At 43.8% G+C, this 19382-nt stretch overlaps 1 protein-coding gene across 1 annotated transcript in view; it reads left to right on the top strand.

Annotated features, from left to right (window-relative positions):
* Window positions 1-1842: 1842 nt before the first annotated feature.
* Window positions 1843-19382, top strand: part of ALK (ALK receptor tyrosine kinase) — a 668845-nt gene continuing 651305 nt past the window's right edge. The window contains exon 1 of the mRNA XM_042933341.1: window positions 1843-2536. Coding sequence (XP_042789275.1) covers window positions 1843-2536 — 694 coding nt within the window. The remainder of the gene's footprint in view (window positions 2537-19382) is intronic.

Below are 19382 nucleotides of genomic sequence, written 5' to 3' on the forward strand. Positions count from 1 at the left end.
GCCTGTTATTCATGGAGAGATAGGTAAAGCCGCATGAATGAGAGTACAAGAGTGAGGGCCTGGGACGCACGTATGACTATGTGACCAAAGGAAAATCAATTACCATCTCTTCGACTCCGTTTTCTGATCTCTAAAGCTGAAATTTAAAATATTTACCATGCGGAGACGAAAGCAGGTGACACATGTTCAAGCACCGTTTTGAGAAAACACAGGGTAACTGACAAGTCTGAAATGTATTTGCTGTAGCTGAAGAACTCTTAAGCGATCACCGTTACTCTCTACCTCCACGCTGCTAACTTTTCTCATATCGATGGCAGAACTGTCAGGTTCCCAGGAATGCGTTTAAATAATGGAAGGGTCACAGAAGATTCTGTCTCGGGGCCTATTACAAGCTGCTCTCCGTTTTGGCAATGTCGTGCTGCCCCTCCTCCCACTCCTTTACCCCTCGCCTCCAGTTTTATTCCGGAACCAGCTTTTCTGAAGTCGGACCCGTTTTAATCTTTTAAATGCATAATTAGGGAGAGTGCTTGATTGCAAAGGCCTCTTTCAGACCTCCCATTTATCCAAAACGCTCTCCTGTTCACATAACAGAGAAATAGGGCAGGGAATCTGGAGGAAGGGGAGGAAGGAGGGGAGAGTGATGGAGGGAGGGCGAGGCGGGCCCTGCGCTTTTCTCAATGAATGCCGAGGCCTCTGCAGATTTGCATAGAGGCCTGTCTCGCCACGCCATTGGTTGGCGGGTGCGAGCGGGGCGGGGCAGGCCTGCGTGAGCCTGGCAGCAGCGCGGAGTTGGCCGTTCGAGCTCCGCCCCCGCCCCGGTCCCGCCCCCTCCCGGCGCGAGCTCGCGCCTCAGCCAGCTGCAAGTGGCGGGCGCCCAGGCAGATGCGATCCAGCGGCTCCGGGGGCGGCAGCGGAGGTAGCAGCTGGCACATCCTGTCGCCGCTGTCCGGAGGGTCGCGCAGCACTGAAGCTCCTTCCGGCCGCCCTCTGCCCAGCCAACTGAAGCCAAGGGGGCTGCCGATGGGTGAGGAGGGGGCAGCAAGATTTCGGGCTCTTTTGCACAGAATGCTTTCACTCGGCTGCTGCCGCCGGGGCCGCTTCGGTGCCTGAGAACTCTGAGCAGACGAAACGCGGGAGGAGAGCAAGGACGCTGCAAACTTGCGCCGCGGCGCCCTGAGCCTCCGCTTCACATCGCGGGGGCTTGATTCAAGCCCAGAAGTTCAGCGGGCAGTGCAATCCGCAGACTTTCCGCTGCGGAGGGTTGCAGGAGGGTGCCCGACAAAGCAACCCCTGCCCCCGGTTTTTCCTACACTGAGGAAGAGGAGCTCAGAAGCTCAAAGAAGCGCTGGGGAAGGGGCTAGAACAGCAGAACGCTCCGAACCATCGTTCCCGGCTGGAAAGTTGCGGAGTATTGGAGGCTGCTGGAGAGCGCGGACAGACCACAGCTCAAGCCTCGGAGGGCAGGAGAGGACTCCATCGCCACCTCCCTTCAACCATAGTAGTTTCTCTTGTTCCGGAGCGCAGTAAGCTACAGACGGGGGCGCGGCACGAGTCGTGGCGCGCCAGAGGTACAGGGTCCCAGCTGCTGAGCCCGAGGTGCTCAGGGTCTCTTGACACACCCCTGAGCCTCCAGCCCCATTTTATTGAGACTCCCGCTTGCCTCCTTGCAGTTGGAGGGAAGCTAGAGAATCAAGTGGACGCCTAATCCCCCAGATATCAGGTGGAAGGAACTGTTCAGGACCAAGGACTATTCGGAGCCCCTTTTCATTTGAGGGGAAGTGAAGGGCGAGGCTGGATCCCAGAGAGTCGGGAGACTAGTATAAACAACTCTTCTCTGGCGGGATGGGAGCCTTAGGGCTCCTAGGGCTGCTGCTACTGCTGCTTTCAGCGGCAGCCTTGGGCTCCGGAACCGGAACCGGGACCGGGACTGGCACCGGCCATCTCGCCGGCTCACCCGCCGTGGGGCCAGCTCTGCAGCCTCGGGAGCCGCTCAGCTACTCACGTCTGCAGAGGAAGAGCCTGGCGGTGGACTTTGTGGTGCCCTCGCTCTTCCGTGTCTATGCTCGGGACCTGCTGCTGCCGCCTTCGTCCTTCTTGGAGCCGAGGGCCAGACGGCCTGAGGCACGCGGCTCCTTGGCTCTCGACTGCGCCCCACTACTTAGGCTGGTAGGGCAACCGCCCGGGGTCTCCTGGACGGAAGGCTCCAGCTCGCCAGCCCCTGCCCAGGCACGGACGCTGACCAGGGTGCTGAAGGGCGGCTCGGTTCGCAAGCTCCGGCGCGCCAAGCAGCTGGTACTGGAGCTGGGAGAGGAGGCGATCCTTGAGGGCTGTGTCGGGCCCCCAGAGGAGGTGATTGCGGGACTGCTCCAGTTCAACCTCAGCGAGCTGTTCAGCTGGTGGATTCACCACGGCGAAGGGCGGTTGAGGATCCGCCTGATGCCAGAGAAGAAGGCTTCGGAAGTGGGCAGAGAGGGAAGGCTGTCCGCGGCGATCCGTGCCTCCCAGCCCCGTCTTCTCTTCCAGATCTTGGGGATCGGTGAGCAGCTCCCGCCTGAAAGTGTCGGGATTTGTATTTTTAGGCACATCAATTTGCAACCACTGTCAACTAATCCCTATTTTCAAAACCCCAGCCTCTGGTTCTTAGGTCTTTCCTCCTTTTGTAAACCTCCTCCCACAGTTAGACCATAAAGTACGGTTTTATGTTCTTGCTGAAAAGAGTCACTTCCCAGGGTTTTCCTTCCTCTCCAGTAACCAAGTTGGAAGAAAAGTTTTCTCTCTTGGCAGAATGCTTCTTCTTTCTACCGATTTACACCGGGTCCCAGCCAAAATTGGGTGCACTTTGAACAGGGGACCCCTGGGACAGTTGAAATGTCCTTATTACTTCTACGTTCCAAGCTTAGTTCTAGATGTCATGACTGTTGCCATCTTCCCTTTCCCTTGTTCCTCTTCCTGGCCACCGTAGATGTGGGTAGTGTGGTGCACTTGCTTGGAGAATGTAGAACTCTTCTTTATATGGTTGAATCTCCCCTAGCTGTTCTCATCAAATGTTGACTTATGTATGGATTGCCTCTTCTTCATTAATTTAGTCTGCTCCCTCTCTCCAACCCCAGTCTGCTATCCACTCTCAGACTCTTTTTTCCCCCCTCTCAGATGTTGTTGGAAGAGCCCCAGAGGAACTAAGAAATACGGGACAGGAGGGAGGTGTGAAGAGAGGGAGCAGAGTTGTTAGGATTCTCTCCCATTGGGAGAGTCACTGTGAAGCCAGAAGAGACAATAGTTCTTCTCTTGCCCCCCCCCCCAACCTTCCCTCTAATTCTTAGCTTGAATGTCTGTAGCAGCAACTCTGGATGACAGTCTCTGGCAAGCCTGTTTCACTGCAGATCTCTCTGCTAGAGATTCCTGAAATAAGGTTTCTGTTTCATTTACTCTCATTTTCTTCTCATATTCACTGAGTTAGGGGTGTGTGTGCAGGCACTTACTTCTAACTCTTCCCATAGTATTCTTTGACTGGAAAACCAGGTGGTTTTGAATGGATGTTTCTCTCGTAATACCACTGGGAAAAGGCTCAGTGAATAAAATATACAATGTAAATGAATGAGAAGACACAGAAAAGAAATCATGCCTTTTTAAAAGCCTACACTAATTCCATTGAGCAAACCCAGCATCTTTTCTATCATTCTCATCATCAGAAATAAATGAAATTTTTATGCTCCACTGGTTACTAATGACTAGTATTAATTGGATGGAAAGCACTGAAAAGAGCCCACTGTAGAGCTCCAAGTACCTACCATGCTTGTCCCAGCACACACATATCCTCCCACACATGCCCAGTACTGTCACATAGCAGGGATATCTAGAAGCTGAGGTTCTTCCCTCCTTGCACAAAAAACATACTTGTATGTGGTTCCCAAGGAAAACAGAATCTGGATGCATATTTCAGTATTAGCATTGGTATCCTTGGCACCTAAAATGACCCCTTTGTGTTCAATGTCAGAATTCATATTAACAGGCAGAATTTGTAGTAAGAAGCAGGGTTTGATGAGTTTGATAGAGCCTCCTGTGAACTGAGATAGGAGACCAATACTGTTGTCTCTCCACAGATACTTTTGTGGAGAACAGCTGTGCTTTAATGTTATCATGGCTTCTGTGGTTTATACATGCAACATTCTCTTTTAGCGCCTGATGTATTTGTAATGGATATAAGAATGACTTCTCTGGGAATGTGGATTGTCTTCTACTTTCATGTCTGTGAACATCTCTGGAGCTTTCCTATCACCTCTTGTTAAATGACCATAGGCCCAACAGTCTAGATCAGCTATTGTGAGATGTTGATGACAGACAAAAGGGGTCCTTTCTGCAGCCCTGAACTTGCCTACTATAAACAGGCAGGTAGCATGAACTTATCAGTGGGTGTTTCTGAAGAGTCACAGGCTTAATGCATGTGGAGCATATATTCCAGTCAAGCCTCTGGTAAGGAGTTGAAGCCACTGAGTAGGGGAGTTTCATGTCGAGAGGAGTGTGCTTCAAGAACTGCTTTGCTACTGACAGCAGGGAGTCTCTGTGAGCGTCCCAAGTCCTCCCTTAGCATCACAGTCCATTTGGCAGTTGGACCAAGGCCTTATGCATCATTTGACACATCTAGCAATGCTGTTTTCAGAAAGAGCCAGGATTCTGTCATTAAAAGGCTAGAAATTTTGGCCAAGCATTTTTCAGCAGCATTGGGATCAAATGATTATTGATGGGATCAAATAAGACACTAAGTGTAACTGGATGAGCTCCCCATGACCTCCAGAGAGACAGACAGCTTATTGAAAAGCATTTCAGGCCTTGTGGTGATCACACTTGGAACAGGCTGGGCTCTTCTGCTCTGAGGCATATGCTGTTTTCAGTTAGGCAGCTGGCCATGCCGGACTAGCCTCTTGCCTTCCCACTGCCTCCCCAGCCTCATTCAGATATGGTTTCCACTGCAGACCTCCCCTTGGAGGGAGTGGACACACCCTGTTCTATCATGTTTCATGTTTGAGGCAACATATATCATGGTGTTTCCATTCGTTTTCTTGTATGAAAATTCAAGCTTAGGTTCTCACACTTGGATTAATTTTACTATTTATTATGTTTGAGGAAATGGATTTATTCCTTTTTATGGGCTCTGTTTTGTAGAAAAGGCATTTAACTCTTCTGTGACATAAGATATTCAAGCATACAAAGGGAAAATAGGCACAACTCAGCTTATTTCTCCCTGTTTCTGCCCAAATGCCTGGTGGTCTGGTCTAGAGGGGCACAAGCATGCTGATGGGGCTGTGAGGAGGGAAGAGAGTGGTGGGTGGCCTGCAGCAACCCATTTGTCTCAGACTGAAGATAGCTTCCTGAATCTGAACAGGACCATGACTAGGGATGTGATAGAAATGGAAAAGCCCCCAGTCAGCATGAAGCAAAAACTCTGTTCCTTGTAGTTTGGGACATCTGAGAGGACAAAAGGATAGCTGAGAGGCCTTAGAATGCATGACACGCAAATGTGTTTTCTTTGTGCGTTGCTTTGCTTTGAATTCATAAATGGGATCAATATTTCGAAGTCTGAAGCAGCTCCCCACAGCACTCATTCATGGAGAAGAGTGTAGAAAGGCCATTGCTGAGACTGTATGAATTTTGGTCTACCATTCTGGGACAGTCCAAACCTCAGAAAAGATGTCTGCCTGGAGGCAGTCACATTGCTCAGAGCCCCACTTTGTAACCTGTTTTTTGGATGTTTTGATGTCTTGCTTCTGCCTTCCCCCAGGCAGAGGCCTAGAGGATATTGACTTGTGGGCTAGGAGGGCTTGTTTCCCTATAAGCAGCCCCCTTCTCACTCCAGGAAAGGGGATAGGCAACTGGGGATTTTACATGTGCTATGGAGAGACCTGAGAAATTTAAAGTAGATGTATGCAATGCAATACACCTGACCCTTGACCTCACATATCTGTCACTGCCTTCCTATTTCATTTCTGGAGAGGGCAAAGAGAGCCAAGGAAGATAGAGAGGAAATTGGAGCTCTCAGAAGGAATATCAGTTATTTGAGGTGAATTTGGGGAGTTGGAACTAGTCCAGAGAAGACCAGAGAGCTGATTTAAGAGTTGAGGGGACCAATTCATGGTGAAAGATGAAAAGAATTAAATATATATGGCTGAGCGAAGTGGCGATGAAGGGAAAGCCCTGGTAACAATCTACAAATCTCTGAAGAGGGAGAGGAGTTATATAGTGTCACCCAAAGAAGTAATAGGATGCAACTTGCAGAAGGAAACTTCAGGGTGGATATCAGGGAAACCTTATTTTCTGAACTTGATATTCCTCTGACTTTGGAATGGAATTCCAGAGTAGCAAAGAGTAAGGTGAGATGTGGGTCAGATAAGCCACAGCATTCATTATTAATCAGTTTTATATTTGGAAATGTTGAGAAGCCACAACAGGCAGGAGAGCTGGGATGGGGAACAAAAGCAGGAATCAGGATCTTTCAGGATTCAACTCTTGAGACACTTTGGGTCTGGATGTTTCCAGGAGGAAAAGATAAGAATTGCATGTGTATCTTTGAAATTGGATGGGATGTGCTTACAAGGAGACTGTTAGAGAAGAAAATCTTTTGAAAGTACTGGGTTTGTTTTTCTCTGCCCCCAGATTGGCACAGAGTATTTCTGTGGGGTGTTGTGTGTCTATCCATGAGGAAGGAGCCACACCCATAGAACATTATTCATCTAAGATGCATCTCTCGTGTGTGTGTCATCAAGCCATTGGGCAGGGCAGAAGGTACGTGGGTCTTGAGAAGATGAGGTCACGTCTAGATTTGGTGGGCTCCTACTGGCTACTTGAAACCCCTTTGCAATGCTGAGAATATATATACACAGCTATTAGAAAGATGAAGTTCATCTAAATCCATTTGATCTTTCCACAAATTTATGAAAGAAAAAGAAGAAAAGCCCATGAGGGATTTGTGTGCATGGTGTGGGAAGACAGTGTTATCATTAATAAAAATGAAAGCTTTTATAAGGAAGTTTGTCTTCTGAAAGACAAGGACGACTGGCCTCCAGAAGGGAGAGGAAGAGAGGAAACTTCTGTTTCAGCAGAACTTGAAGCCCCCTGCCATTCTTAGGATTACTACTTGATAACCTCATTTTGTGGAAATTTGCCTAGCCCTTTCTTTATAATCATTATTAATGTCCTGTTACAGTTGTATGGGACTTTATAATTTATTAAGAACTTTCAAATTTAATATATTTTTTTCAATCTTACAGTAGGCAGGGCAAGTATTTGTTTTATTTTATAAATGCAGTAACTGGAATCCAGCTACTTGATAACACTTTTTCAAGGTGAAAAATGGTAGACCTAGAAACTTTCACTTATGCATTGAGAGGTTATGAGATGCTAGATGCCGTGCTAGGTACTGACTAGGACTATAGATCTTTTTGCCTTCAAATTAGGGCTCTTTCTGCTAAAGGAATCATCCCAAAATGCAGATTATGTAACCATGTAAATGAAACCATGTAAATAGATGAAAAACTTTACATTATCCTTGTCAGAAGGCCATGCAACAAAGATTTGGTGTTCAATAACCATGACTTGAAAAGTTCCTTAAAATATTTGAAGTCCAGTTTCATCATTAGTAAAATAGGGATAGTTCCTATCTCAGAATGCTGCCATGGAGATTAAATTAGAAGACATGTATAAATCTGTAGCCCAATGCCTGACATAATAAAGTGTTCCATCATTATAAACCATATGGTTTTTTCTAGAAGCAGCAACACCCCAGTGTCTGGTTGTGCATTTTAGTTTATTTGAATAATGCCATCTGGAGTTGTGCAGTCCTGATGTGTGGTCACATCTGGTGACCCTGGCGGTGGTAGTTGTAATACTGTGGGTTCCCATGCAACTAGCTTCTAATTCCTGGGCTAAGAAGTGAGATCTAGTGGAAATGGGGAGAGTGACCATGGTGATAGTTTCTATTGGCTTCCCCAGAAATGTGAATGAGGAGAATTGAGGTGTGGTATTTACTTCATTTCTATCAACTAGTGTCCTCCAAGGTCTTTTGACCTTGGATTCAGTCCAAAGATTCAAGCAGAGTATTCACAATCCAATTATTTTTTCCCCTACACGAAGAAAGCAAGCCTTAACTTTATGAAAGTATGAAATCTAATAATGGAGAAGAACAAGATAGAGACATTACAGAGCAGTAGTTTTCAGATGGTGGATCTTTCTTAACTGAGGGCAGTATGTGCAGTTCAGGCCCGTCCATGCCCACAGAGGTGCTGGGCTACTAGCCTCTGGTAATTTCTTTGTTATAATTAGCTGGAGCTTGCCTTTTCCTTGTCAAGTGGGAATGCAGGAGAAGGTTGGAGGGTACCAACTAGTTGGTGGACATGAGCCCATTAAGAGCAGTTAAACCTTTGAGATTCCATGGAGACACATGGCTGAGGGAGGAGGCCACCTCAGAAAGTGCCTCAACCTAAAAGAGGCTGTCAAGTATCCATGCAGCATTTTACAGGTAGTGTTTTTTATGAGCCATGGCTGAGCCATTGCTTTCCTAAGATGCACAAGGACATTATTTCTGCTTGGGAGTAGAAGGAGAATAGGACATGTTTGTGAGGATGGTTATAGGTCCAGGGGTTATGTGACGAGACGTGTGAATAAAGTTACCAAGGAACCCTAGGGGTGTCTTCTTTCTTAGAACCATTGTGTTGTTCTCCAATCTAGGATGTGGCCAGTTTTTCTTAACCTAGTGATGACCTGGCCTTTTTCACACAGGTCAAAGTGTAAGGAAGGAGCAGTTTAAAAGAGAGTATTGGCCTGGTGGGAAGGTGGGGAGGAGATGGGGGACATCTTAGCACTTTGTTGGTGAGTCACATTTCTCAGAACAACTTTTGTTTCTTCAGATGAGCTTGGGTCCTTTCCCAGGAAAATTGTCTCAGGTTCACTTGGTGAACATAGACATTCTAGAATGTGGGAAGTGCCAGAACTGGGCAGAAGGAGAGCTCCATTGGGGCATATTCACCCAACTACTTGGTTAATTAAGAGTCTTTAGTTCTTGAACCTTACTTTTGTGGTTATGTAACAACAGGTGCATGGAGAGGTAGGTAGTCAGAATTCCCTGAAGTAAGGAAAAGGCTAAAGGGAAGATCTGAAAACAAAAATAAAAATAAAGAAAATCTAGGCAAGCTTGTAGGAAATCATGCAACTAGCCAGAGGAAATCAGAGGGAAATTTAAACCATTGACCATGTTTTTCTTTTTCCCTTATTTATCTTTTATTGAGTTTCCATTGGGACATGGTTTCTGAGGGTGGGTGTGGGCAGGTCTCCTTTATAGATCCTTTCCACATTCTCAGCCCAAGTAATTAAAGTCAATGTTCTATGGTGGAGAGAATGCTATATTAGGAGCTAGAAGACTTGGATTCCATTATGATATTAACCTTATATTAGTTTTGACATCTTGTGCAACTTCCCTAAACTTGTTGAACCTCTGGGTCTTTTTTCCTAAACGAGAAAATACAGAACGTGTCTTGGCTTACCTCATGGAGTCTCTGAACATTTTGTAAAATAACCTATGTAGAAGATTCTCGTCTGGATTATTCAGAAATAAATATATAAGGCAGTAGAAAAATAACAATACAAGATCATAAAAAGTGCTGAGATTCTATTTCATTGATTCATACTTTTAACCGACCTTTGACATTAAGAGCAGTAGTACTAGGTTCTAGATTTTGAGGCAAGCATTGGCCTTCGTTTAACAGCTCAGCAGCCCTGGAAAGGAGTTATGTGGCCCCTTCCCATGGTTTCTCGAAATGAGGTCCTTTCATTGAAGTAATTTTGCCCACTTCCAGAATTTTCTGGAAATGAATCTTCAGTTGTGGGACATAAGAACTTACATATTAACATCAGAAAGTTATTATTTTTTAAATTGAGCGATGACAAATGCAGTTAAGTATATTGAATGTATTAATCTTGTGTACAGCTTGATTATAATTCTCATCTGCAACATCCATATAATCCGCACCCAGATAAAGATTCAGAACTTTTCCAGCATCTCAGGAAGTTCCTTCCTGCCCTTTTCAGTGTGTATCCACCCCCAACCCAAGATGTAGTTTCTAACAGGATCTCTATTAGAGTTTTGGCTGCTGACCTCACTAGCCATGCTGTCTGTGATGAGAGCTCAATATCATGAAATGAGAGGGTCGGGAAACAACAAAGAAGTAGAGATCTCCCTCTATGCTCTAGGGATCACAAGGCTCCTTTTCCCCACCTTTTGACTGCAAGGAAAAGATTCTGTGGGCATTTTACCTGTCCATGGTACCGTGACCACAGCTGTCTTGGGTGCCCACATTTGGTTCACAGGTACAAGGGAAAAGAGGGAAAAATAGGAAACTCACCTCTGTATGGGTTGCTTTTCCAAGGTTTGACTTTCTTCCTCTGTATTTCTGGTTTTATTTATTTTTTGGAATCCTTTAGTACTTTTTTTGTTGTTGTTGTAGTTTTTATTTTTGTTTTTTTTTGTTTTTTTTTAATTTTAATTAATTAATTTTTGTACAGAGTTCTCGGTTGTAAGCAGAAGGATAAATAGGATTGAGTGGGCTTACTCCATCTTGCTACACCAGAAGTCCCTCATTCCTTTTTGGAATCAGAGTTTCCATCAATGATATTTTTCCTTCATTCCCTCCTTCCCATCTTAGGGTGTGGTAAATGCTGCCAGGCAGGAAATCAGGACAATACTAGGGTGCACCACATTTATTTTCCCTCTCTCTTGTGCTACTGATTATCCCATGAAAACAGTTTTTCATATATTTTGTCCAATTTTACAGCTGTTTATTACAAGAGAGCTTAGTCCAGTGCTTGTTACTTTATCATGGCTGGGAGCCTAGAAAATGAGCTTTGAGATCACAGCCATGTTGGCTTATCTCTAGATATACCATCTAGATCTGTGTGAGAGGTGTTCACCAAACAGAAATTAGTCTTCTGCATGGGTATCTATACATTTGGACTTTTGGCTGAATAAATGCTTATTTATTCATTTGTTTCCCCCACCCCCCACTGAGCACTTACCAAGTTGAATGGAGCACAGTCTTTTTCTCCCAGGAGTTCACAAACAAGTCCGGGAGAACAGGCAGACAAGGCATGCTAATAAATAACTCCTGTGAAAGGAGCACTTGATGCTGAAGAAAGGGTGCAGATGGTTATAGTGGTTCAGTGGAGGCTTGGAGAGGTCAACTCCTGCGGGGCCGATTACAGATAGTTTTGTTCTGTACCTCCAGATCTCAAAAACCATTCTCTTAAAGGCTGATGAATTCTACTTGCTCATTGCACAGTGGGAGGGGTGAAGTTCCTCTAAGACAGGAAATTATAGCTCTGGAATTTTGAAAAGAATAAGCTTATTGCCTTTTGGCAGGGGGTCAGGTCGAAGGATATCTACCGAAAATGATAGTTTTCTTTTGGGACTGTGATAGAAGTGAGTTAGAAAAAACTTCTAGGAGGTGACTTGAGAAACTCTTGGAGGGAGTATAGAATTAGAGAAAAGAGAAAGGCAAAGGACCTTATATATTTGGGCCCACAAAATAATACCCAGAGGAGGGACAATTGTTGGTGAGAGACAGAGACAGACAGACACTGTGTGTGTGTGTGTGTGTGTGTGTGTGTGTGTGTGTGTGTGTGTGTAACAATGCAGGACTAGCCAGAGCAGAGAAGTCTAAGGAATTCTGGGAGTTGAAAGGCTCGGTGCTGAGTCAGATACTCAGAGTTAGAGGTAGAGCTGGCTTATTGAATCAGGAATTTACATTTGATGCTGGAGAAATCAGAAAGTATTTAGTTTTTGAGTAGAGGAATGCACGTTGACTGCAGATTCTTCAGGAAATGGTGTTTGGTTGTGGGTCTCAGTCCTGGACTGCACAGAGAGCTGGCAGTTAGACTAGAGCCTTGGGAAGCAGTTGCACTGGCTCGGGAATTAAGGGACTCAGAGGTGGGCCAAGGAGACGCCTAGATATAAGGGGAACAAAATGAAATGAGTCAGACGCCAAAGGTTTTGGCCTGAGACCATGCAGACTTGGTGGCAAGACAGGTGGGAAGAACATCTGGCTTGGGAGGAGAGTGCCTGACATGACGACACCTTCGTGGGCCTCTATCTCAAGATCAGGTTGTCTGGTACACACATGAAGATAGGGAACAGAAGCAGCAATGGGTGAGAGGTCCAGGTGGAAGATAGTGATGTGGGAGCTGTTTATATGGACCTGGTGGCTTATTTCTTGAGAACAGATGCATTTTCTCAAGAAAGAAGAAAGAGGAAGGAAGGTCACACCTTGGCTTTGGGAAAATTCATAATCTGATAATAGAATGGAGTCAATGACATCACCGGAAAGAACTTACAAGAAGGAAGAGAGACCACTGGATTGTGGTGTCATGGAAGCTAAGGGAGATGGATATTCCAAAGATGGAGTGGGCCTTGTGTTTGGCCCAGAGCCTTCTGGAAAGCAGGCATAGGCAGGAGGAAGTTTAGGGGGAGTGCTAAAGAAATTGAAGCAAAATGTGCTTATGTAGTTGTTCAGTCTATGAAAGGAAGAAGAGAAGACAAAGATAGTGAAATGTCAATGATGTTAGAAAGTTTAGCAGAATGAAGAAAAGATGTGTTGAGGATGAATTTTCTTAAAAACACTGAAGAGAGGGGCACCTGGGTGGCTCAGTTGGTTGAGCGTCCGACTTCGGCTCAGGTCACGATCTTGTGGTTTGTGAGTTCGAGCCCTGTGTCAGGTTCTGTGCTGACAGCTCAGAGCCTGGAGCCTGTTTCGGATTCTGTTGTCTCCCTCTCTCTCTCTGCTCTCTGCTCTCTGCTCCCTGCTCCTTCCCCGCTCATGCTCTTTCTCTCTCTCAAAAATAAATAAACATTTAAAAAAAATTAAAAAACACTGAAGAGAATGGCGGTTTCAGGTATCAGCAAGGGAGGGGATAATTGTGTCGTCTAGTCTAGGCAGTGTGGACCTCTACAAGCCTTAGATGCACTTCATCCAGGCCCTGTCTGCTTCTTAAAATAGAGTTTGTGTCACGTTATCCTTTTAAATATTTCTGAGAGATGGGGATCACTATTTTATGAGACTTCCCAGTGCTTACTGGACAGAACTGTTGGGAAAACATTTAATACTAGCTGAATTCTACACCTCTGTAACTAAATACTAGTAACAACTACCATTGAACAGTTTTACACAGGTTACTCCATTTAATCCTCACTGTAACACGGTAAGGCTGACTTTATTATTACTCCCATTTTCCAGATAAGTTGAGGCTAAGAGGTTAAGTAACTGGCCATGGTCACATAGTGTGAGAAGGATCTAGCATTCGAGTCCCGGCTTGTGTAACTGTACGAGTATTATCTCTGTGTCTTCTTGCTCCTGCTTGTGGTTTTCCTTCTGCCATTCTCCCACATGAGGGCCCTTCAAATATTCGAAGTCAGTTATCCCATATACACTGCCTAATTTCCTTTGTCTCCTCCTCCTTTTGTTTTTCCTCATCTTTCTTGCTTCTTCTTCTTTTTTCTTTTAATTGTTAATTCAGCAGATAATTACTGAGTAGCTTCAGTATGTCAGTCACTGTGTTAGGTGCTCCACTGACAGCAGTGAACAGAACAGACCAGCACTTTGCCCTCACGGGGTTTACAGACTGGTGAGGGAGGCATATTAAATGTGCAAATTAACGCTTAACTGTATAATAAGAAACAATGAGGAATTCTGTGAAGGAAAGGAGCATCTCTAGCCACCCTTGGCACTCTGGGTTTCAGAGGGCTCACTCTACTTGCATCTTTCCCACAGGCACCTTTCCTTTTAAGGGGTGGACGTCGAATGAGGCCACGTTTCCACCACTGTGACTCTCTTGGAGCACAGTGAGCATACCTCTTAACTGAGAAACCTCATGTTATCACAGCTTCGAGGTAGGAATGGGCCGAACCACAGGCAGGAGTGACTAGAGAGAAAGAAAACTCCCTTCTGTGAGACACGAAGACAAATGTGCAGAGGGCCATGCAGAGACAAAGGATGGAGAGCCCAGGAGTAGGGCCAGATTGTCTCAGTCCATTCTGTGAAGTGTGACCAGAGGTCATGCTAAATGGATTAGGAAGCCATGCATTCCCTTCCAGTCCACAAATCCTGCTTTTCCTTTTATGCTCCAGCCCCTCTGTACCCATACCTTCCCTCCCTCCTCTTCTCTCCCCCTCCCTCCCTTCTTTCTCTATTTCATTTCTTCTTCCCTTTTTTATTTTCTTCCTTCCTCCCTTTCTATCTCTGTCTTTCTCTCTCATACTTCACCTTCCTTCCTTCCTTCCTTCCTTCCTTCCTTCCTTCCTTCCTTCCTCTTAGTATTAATGTCAGTACCATAATTTGGAAGAATCTAGTTGGAGAAAAATGTCAAGAAGTACAAATGCAGATTTGATACATCTGACCTTTCTTCTCTTCAAAACAATAAATGTCAAATAGTTTAAAATGACAGGCAGGATGGCTAGAGATTATTTATGTGCTTAAATATTTAGAGAAGAAATGTAGTTCAGACTTACATGTAATTTATGTGAAGATTCTAACCTATGAGAATCCTAAGTACTTTTAAGGAACCAGCATAAGCAGTGATGTTTACATTTCAGGAAACAGAAAATGTGAAAAATCGGAGTAGAATGAAATGGTAAATGATCCCTGATAGGTAATGAGAACATTTGATAACATCGAGAAAGTATTTTGCCACACAAAATTGTGTTTGGGTTTCTCATATGGTAGTGTGGTGGCATTTCAGAGAAAGACGCATAATCCACATGTCCTCTCCTTTGATGAAATACAAAATACCTTATATATGCAGGTTTACCTGTATGACTTACCCTATTTTACTGAAGATATTTTATTGTTAAAACAGAAGGAGGGAGAATTATCTTGCTCCAGCTGTGTAAATCCTGATAGAAGTATAATCCTCCAACCTAGAGTGTAATTCTGTATTCAGTCTCATACTCAATTATCATCAGAAGCAGCAGCATCCTTTTCAGAGTGGAGGCTCTAAGAGGTTTGTTGTTTTTGTTTTTTGTTTTGTTTTGTTGTCATTTTGTTTTTTTAAAGAACTGTGAACATTAGTTAGCCCATTTACTTCTGAAAGGAGACAATATTGTGTATTAAGAAAATAGAATGTGGATTTTGTTCTGGGTTTGGTGCTCAGCTCCAGAACTTAATACACTAGTTAGAAATTCTTAAGGTAGTAAGACAATAACTTAATTTTTCTGCTCCTGGCATCCTCGTCTATAAGGTAGAGAGTACTATAGCACTTGTTTTGTAGAGTTCTTAGGAGTAGATGAGATAATTAAAAAAAGAGTTTAGTATAGCACCTGGCACATGGTTAGAGAACTGAAAATATCCATTATCTTCAATTTTATTATTATTGTTGTTTTATTAATAAAGGGGCTTCCCCTGATTATTTTTTTGTGCCTTCCTTTCCATATCATCTTTGCTGAAATCTAACTATACACAAAATGAGAGTTTCTCTTGTAGAAGATACAATTAAATAAAGGAAGGGCCCAAAAGAAATCTTTATATATTAGGGACTAAAGCAGCCTATTTTCTCAGAGCTAAAGTCATCAGAAAGTCAGGGCCATCCCATTGTGCATTGCCTAAGAATTCCATATGGAACCAGCAAATATTTTATTTATTTATTTTTAATGTCAAAGAATTTTAATTAAGTCCTAAAGATGATTTCTAAACCCTTAAGATATTCATTATAAGAACTTTTACTTTCATAGCAGGAAAAGCCTTATATCAATAATTAAGTATGAAGTTTGAAAAACTAAAATGTTAGTTGAGGCATGGAAGGAGGGAAGAGACTTCTGGACTTGGAATTGTGGGATTAGGTTTTCATTTTAGGATATGCTGAGTTGCTCTGCTTGAACCTGGACAAATCACCTAAGCTTTCTGAGTCTTAGTTTCTGTTACATGAAACAAGTGAGTTCTAATCTCTGCTCTTCTTTTTATTCTGTGATTCTAACCTAATTCCAGGGCTGGTGCTGAGACATTACTGGGAAGATGCTATTTCTATAAACAGTTGGAGGGTCAGTTAAAATTTCACAGAGCAATAATAAGAAATGATAACCTTCTCTGATTGTTATACCTTTGGAAACCGGCAGATTATGATAAGAGCTGTTTACCTCTAACTAATATGCCTTAGAGACTATGATAAGATTAAAGAAATTTATTTTCATTTCTACCCAAAAGGAAAACTGAAGCAGGTTACTTTGGTTCTTTTCTGGATATATAGTGAACTCGTCCAAGATACTCTGTTCTCATTTTCTGTTCTAATCATTACAGCTAGTCAGGGACCAATTGTGTGGACACAGAGAATAAATAGATAAATTCTTATCTACCTACTTACCTATGTACATGAAAACTGTACTTCCTCTTCCTTACTTGGGTAGGGCTTAGGTTAGGGGAAGGATCTTGGGACATGGGAGTCTTTGACTCATCTATCTCACTATGAGACACGTGGAGGTATTCAGTAAATACCTGGTGAATCAATGAAGAATGAATGAGGGATAAAAATATGGTATATTAAAATGGCTACTTGACAAGCCCTTTCCATCTTTAATAACCCAATGCTGCAGTGAACACAGTGTGTGTCTTACAAGTGCACTTGCTCACTTCTTGATGGCTCATTGATTCTTTTCTTAACTTCCATTCTCCATTCAACAAATAATCATAGATACCTCTTGTGTGTTCAGAACTTTGTAAAATTATAAAGACAATAATTACAAAATATGATTCCTGACTTTAAAGAACTTATAGTCAAATAAGGAAGATGAGAAGTGTGGATTTGGAGTCAAAAGTTAGGGATTCAAGGGCACCTGTGTGGCTCAGTTGGTTGAGTGTCTGACTCTTGGTTTCAGCTCAGGACATCATCTTGCAGTTCGTGAGTTCGAGCCCCGTGTTGGGCTCTGCGCTGTCAATGCGGAGCCTGCTTGGGATTCTGTCTCTCTGTCCCTCCTCTGCTCTCTCTCTTTCTCTCTCTCAAAATAAATAAATAAACTTATAAAAATTGGGGGATTTAAGACTTGACACCAGCACCAATTAGCTTCAGGATCTTCATTTAAATGGTTTGGAGTTCTACTGACATGCAGGAGATGATTCCAACCTCACAGGATTAAGAGGATCAAATAAGATTATATATGTAGAATTGTACTCTCTAAAATTGAAAACACTGTGAGCTTTACACCAGCTATTTGAAATAAAACAAGAGGGTGTGGGGATTAAAGTCTAAGTGTATTGGGGCAAGGAACAGTGAATTATGGTGATGAGTAGACTTCCTGATGGAGCTGAGCCTTGATGGGTCCTGACTGGAGGATGAGTAGAGATTGGACAATCAGGATGAAAGGACAGCATTCCAAATAGGGGGCATGGAGCATGGAGTGAGAGGTGCCAAGCTCAGTATGATTAAATCAACTAGTCTTCCTGGAGTTCCTGATATGAACCTCATGCTCTGCTGGGACTTCTCTGGAGACGAGATTTGGGAAAGTATAGTTGAATGGGAAGAATGGGCTCTGGAAATGATAGGAGGGCCTTGGAGAGTACGCAAGAGTATTTAATCTTCTCATGGGAAAAAACAGGCAGCTGTCAACAGGTCTGGTTGGAATAGAATTTTAGGACAATGAAACTGATAGTGGTATGCGGTTCAGATTAGAAAGTAGGGACTGGAGTTGGTAATCTGGGGTGCAGTGGGGGGGGGGATGGTTTGGAAAGTGGGATGAAAGAGAGAAATATGAGTCTAGAAAAACTTCATAGACCCTGTTGTCGGAGACAGAAAAGGAAGGAATCTAAGTTATTCTGGAACTTTCTGGAAGCAGGATTAGAGTATGTTTGATAGAAAAGAATTGAGAAAGAAAAGATTTGAGGAAGGAGAGTTGAGTTCCATTTGCACATGGGGGAACTGAGATAATAGCTGACTCCAGGCAGCAACATCCTGTAGGCATTTGGAAATGTGGGACTAGAACTCCTATAAGAAGTCAGGGCCAGGCATGGGGATTTGGGAATCATCAGCACAGAGACTTCTCATAAATTATGCACTTTGCTTAGAACTTAATTTCATGTTTTTCAGAAGATAAGAGAAATGAAAAGCTTGCTGAATTATGGATTATGCAACTGTATTAAAAGTAATTCTCCCTTTCCCCCTCCCATCTGCCTCCCTGGTGATTTTGGTGTTCTGTTCTTCCCTCTGATCCACCCCCCTTCCCCTAATACTTTATAAACTGAGGGACACGATAACCTCTATTTCTGTCAGATCAGAAGATTGTCAGCGAAGAGATTAAGGTGATCGGGAATGTTCACCAGAAGATATAGTGATCCTCTTGGCACCCTCTCCAATCCTTCAGAGATCAGAGGGATAGAAGGTTTCTCTAGAGGAAAGCAACCATTTATATTTATAGGAGGAAATGTTTAAAGAGCTAAATTCTCAGCTCCCTGGACAGCTCTGTTGTTTGATTTGCAGCTTTTCTTAAGTAAAGCACTGATTCTCAACAAGAGACGAGCTGCTTGGCAGATAATGTGATCAGATGAAGTAGGGCTTTCAGAGCTGGTGGATGGGCTTGAAGCCGGGACTCCTTTCCTGGCACCAACCTTTCATTTGTGGTTTGAACTGAGTTAGCACAAACAGCAGGTGCACCTCTCAGAAGGCGAATTTTCTGTAGTCTAATCCTCTTCTTCCTCCTCTTCAAAGGGAAAATTTTCCCAGCAATTTACTTAGATGTTCTCAAGCTTTACCTGGCACAGGGTATCAGACTTGACTTTCGATGAGGTAATGATGGGGATGGAGCAGTTGGAGAAATAAGATGCAGGTGCTAACATTTATTGAACATTTATTATATGCCAGGCACCTTGCGGGGACATTCTCTCATTTAACCTTTACAGCCACAAAAGATGAGTATTTTAATCTGTTTCACAAATGAGACTTCTGGGGTTTGTGTGACCTGCCCACATCATAAGACAAGTAAGTGACTGAACTGAGATTTGGTTCCCCTGACTGGGATTAGGTTTCTAAGCCTGAAGACTTCCTCCTCGTTCCAAGCTTGTGCTTCCTTCCCATCCCTATTTTAAGGAAAAGTTATTTTAAAAAAAGACACTTGATTATAATTTTCCAGAAGCCTGTGGTGCTCATATCCATGTACTCCTCAGCTGTGTCATTCGTGTTCTTTGTCCCTCTTTCCTTCCCCCCGTCTCTTCTATTTTCTCACCAACTTGCATTGTGGGATTCTCTTCTCTTCTCACATTTTCCTCTTGGGGTGTGCAGGTTAAAGGGGTGAGGCAGAGTAGGGAGCCATACAGCATCAAGTCTTTCATTTCTCAGGGTGTCCTTGCACTTCCATTGACCTGCTATGGAGC

The sequence above is a fragment of the Panthera leo genome, chromosome A3, assembly GCF_018350215.1.
Source record: "Panthera leo isolate Ple1 chromosome A3, P.leo_Ple1_pat1.1, whole genome shotgun sequence".
NCBI classification, from domain to species: Eukaryota; Metazoa; Chordata; class Mammalia; order Carnivora; family Felidae; genus Panthera; species Panthera leo.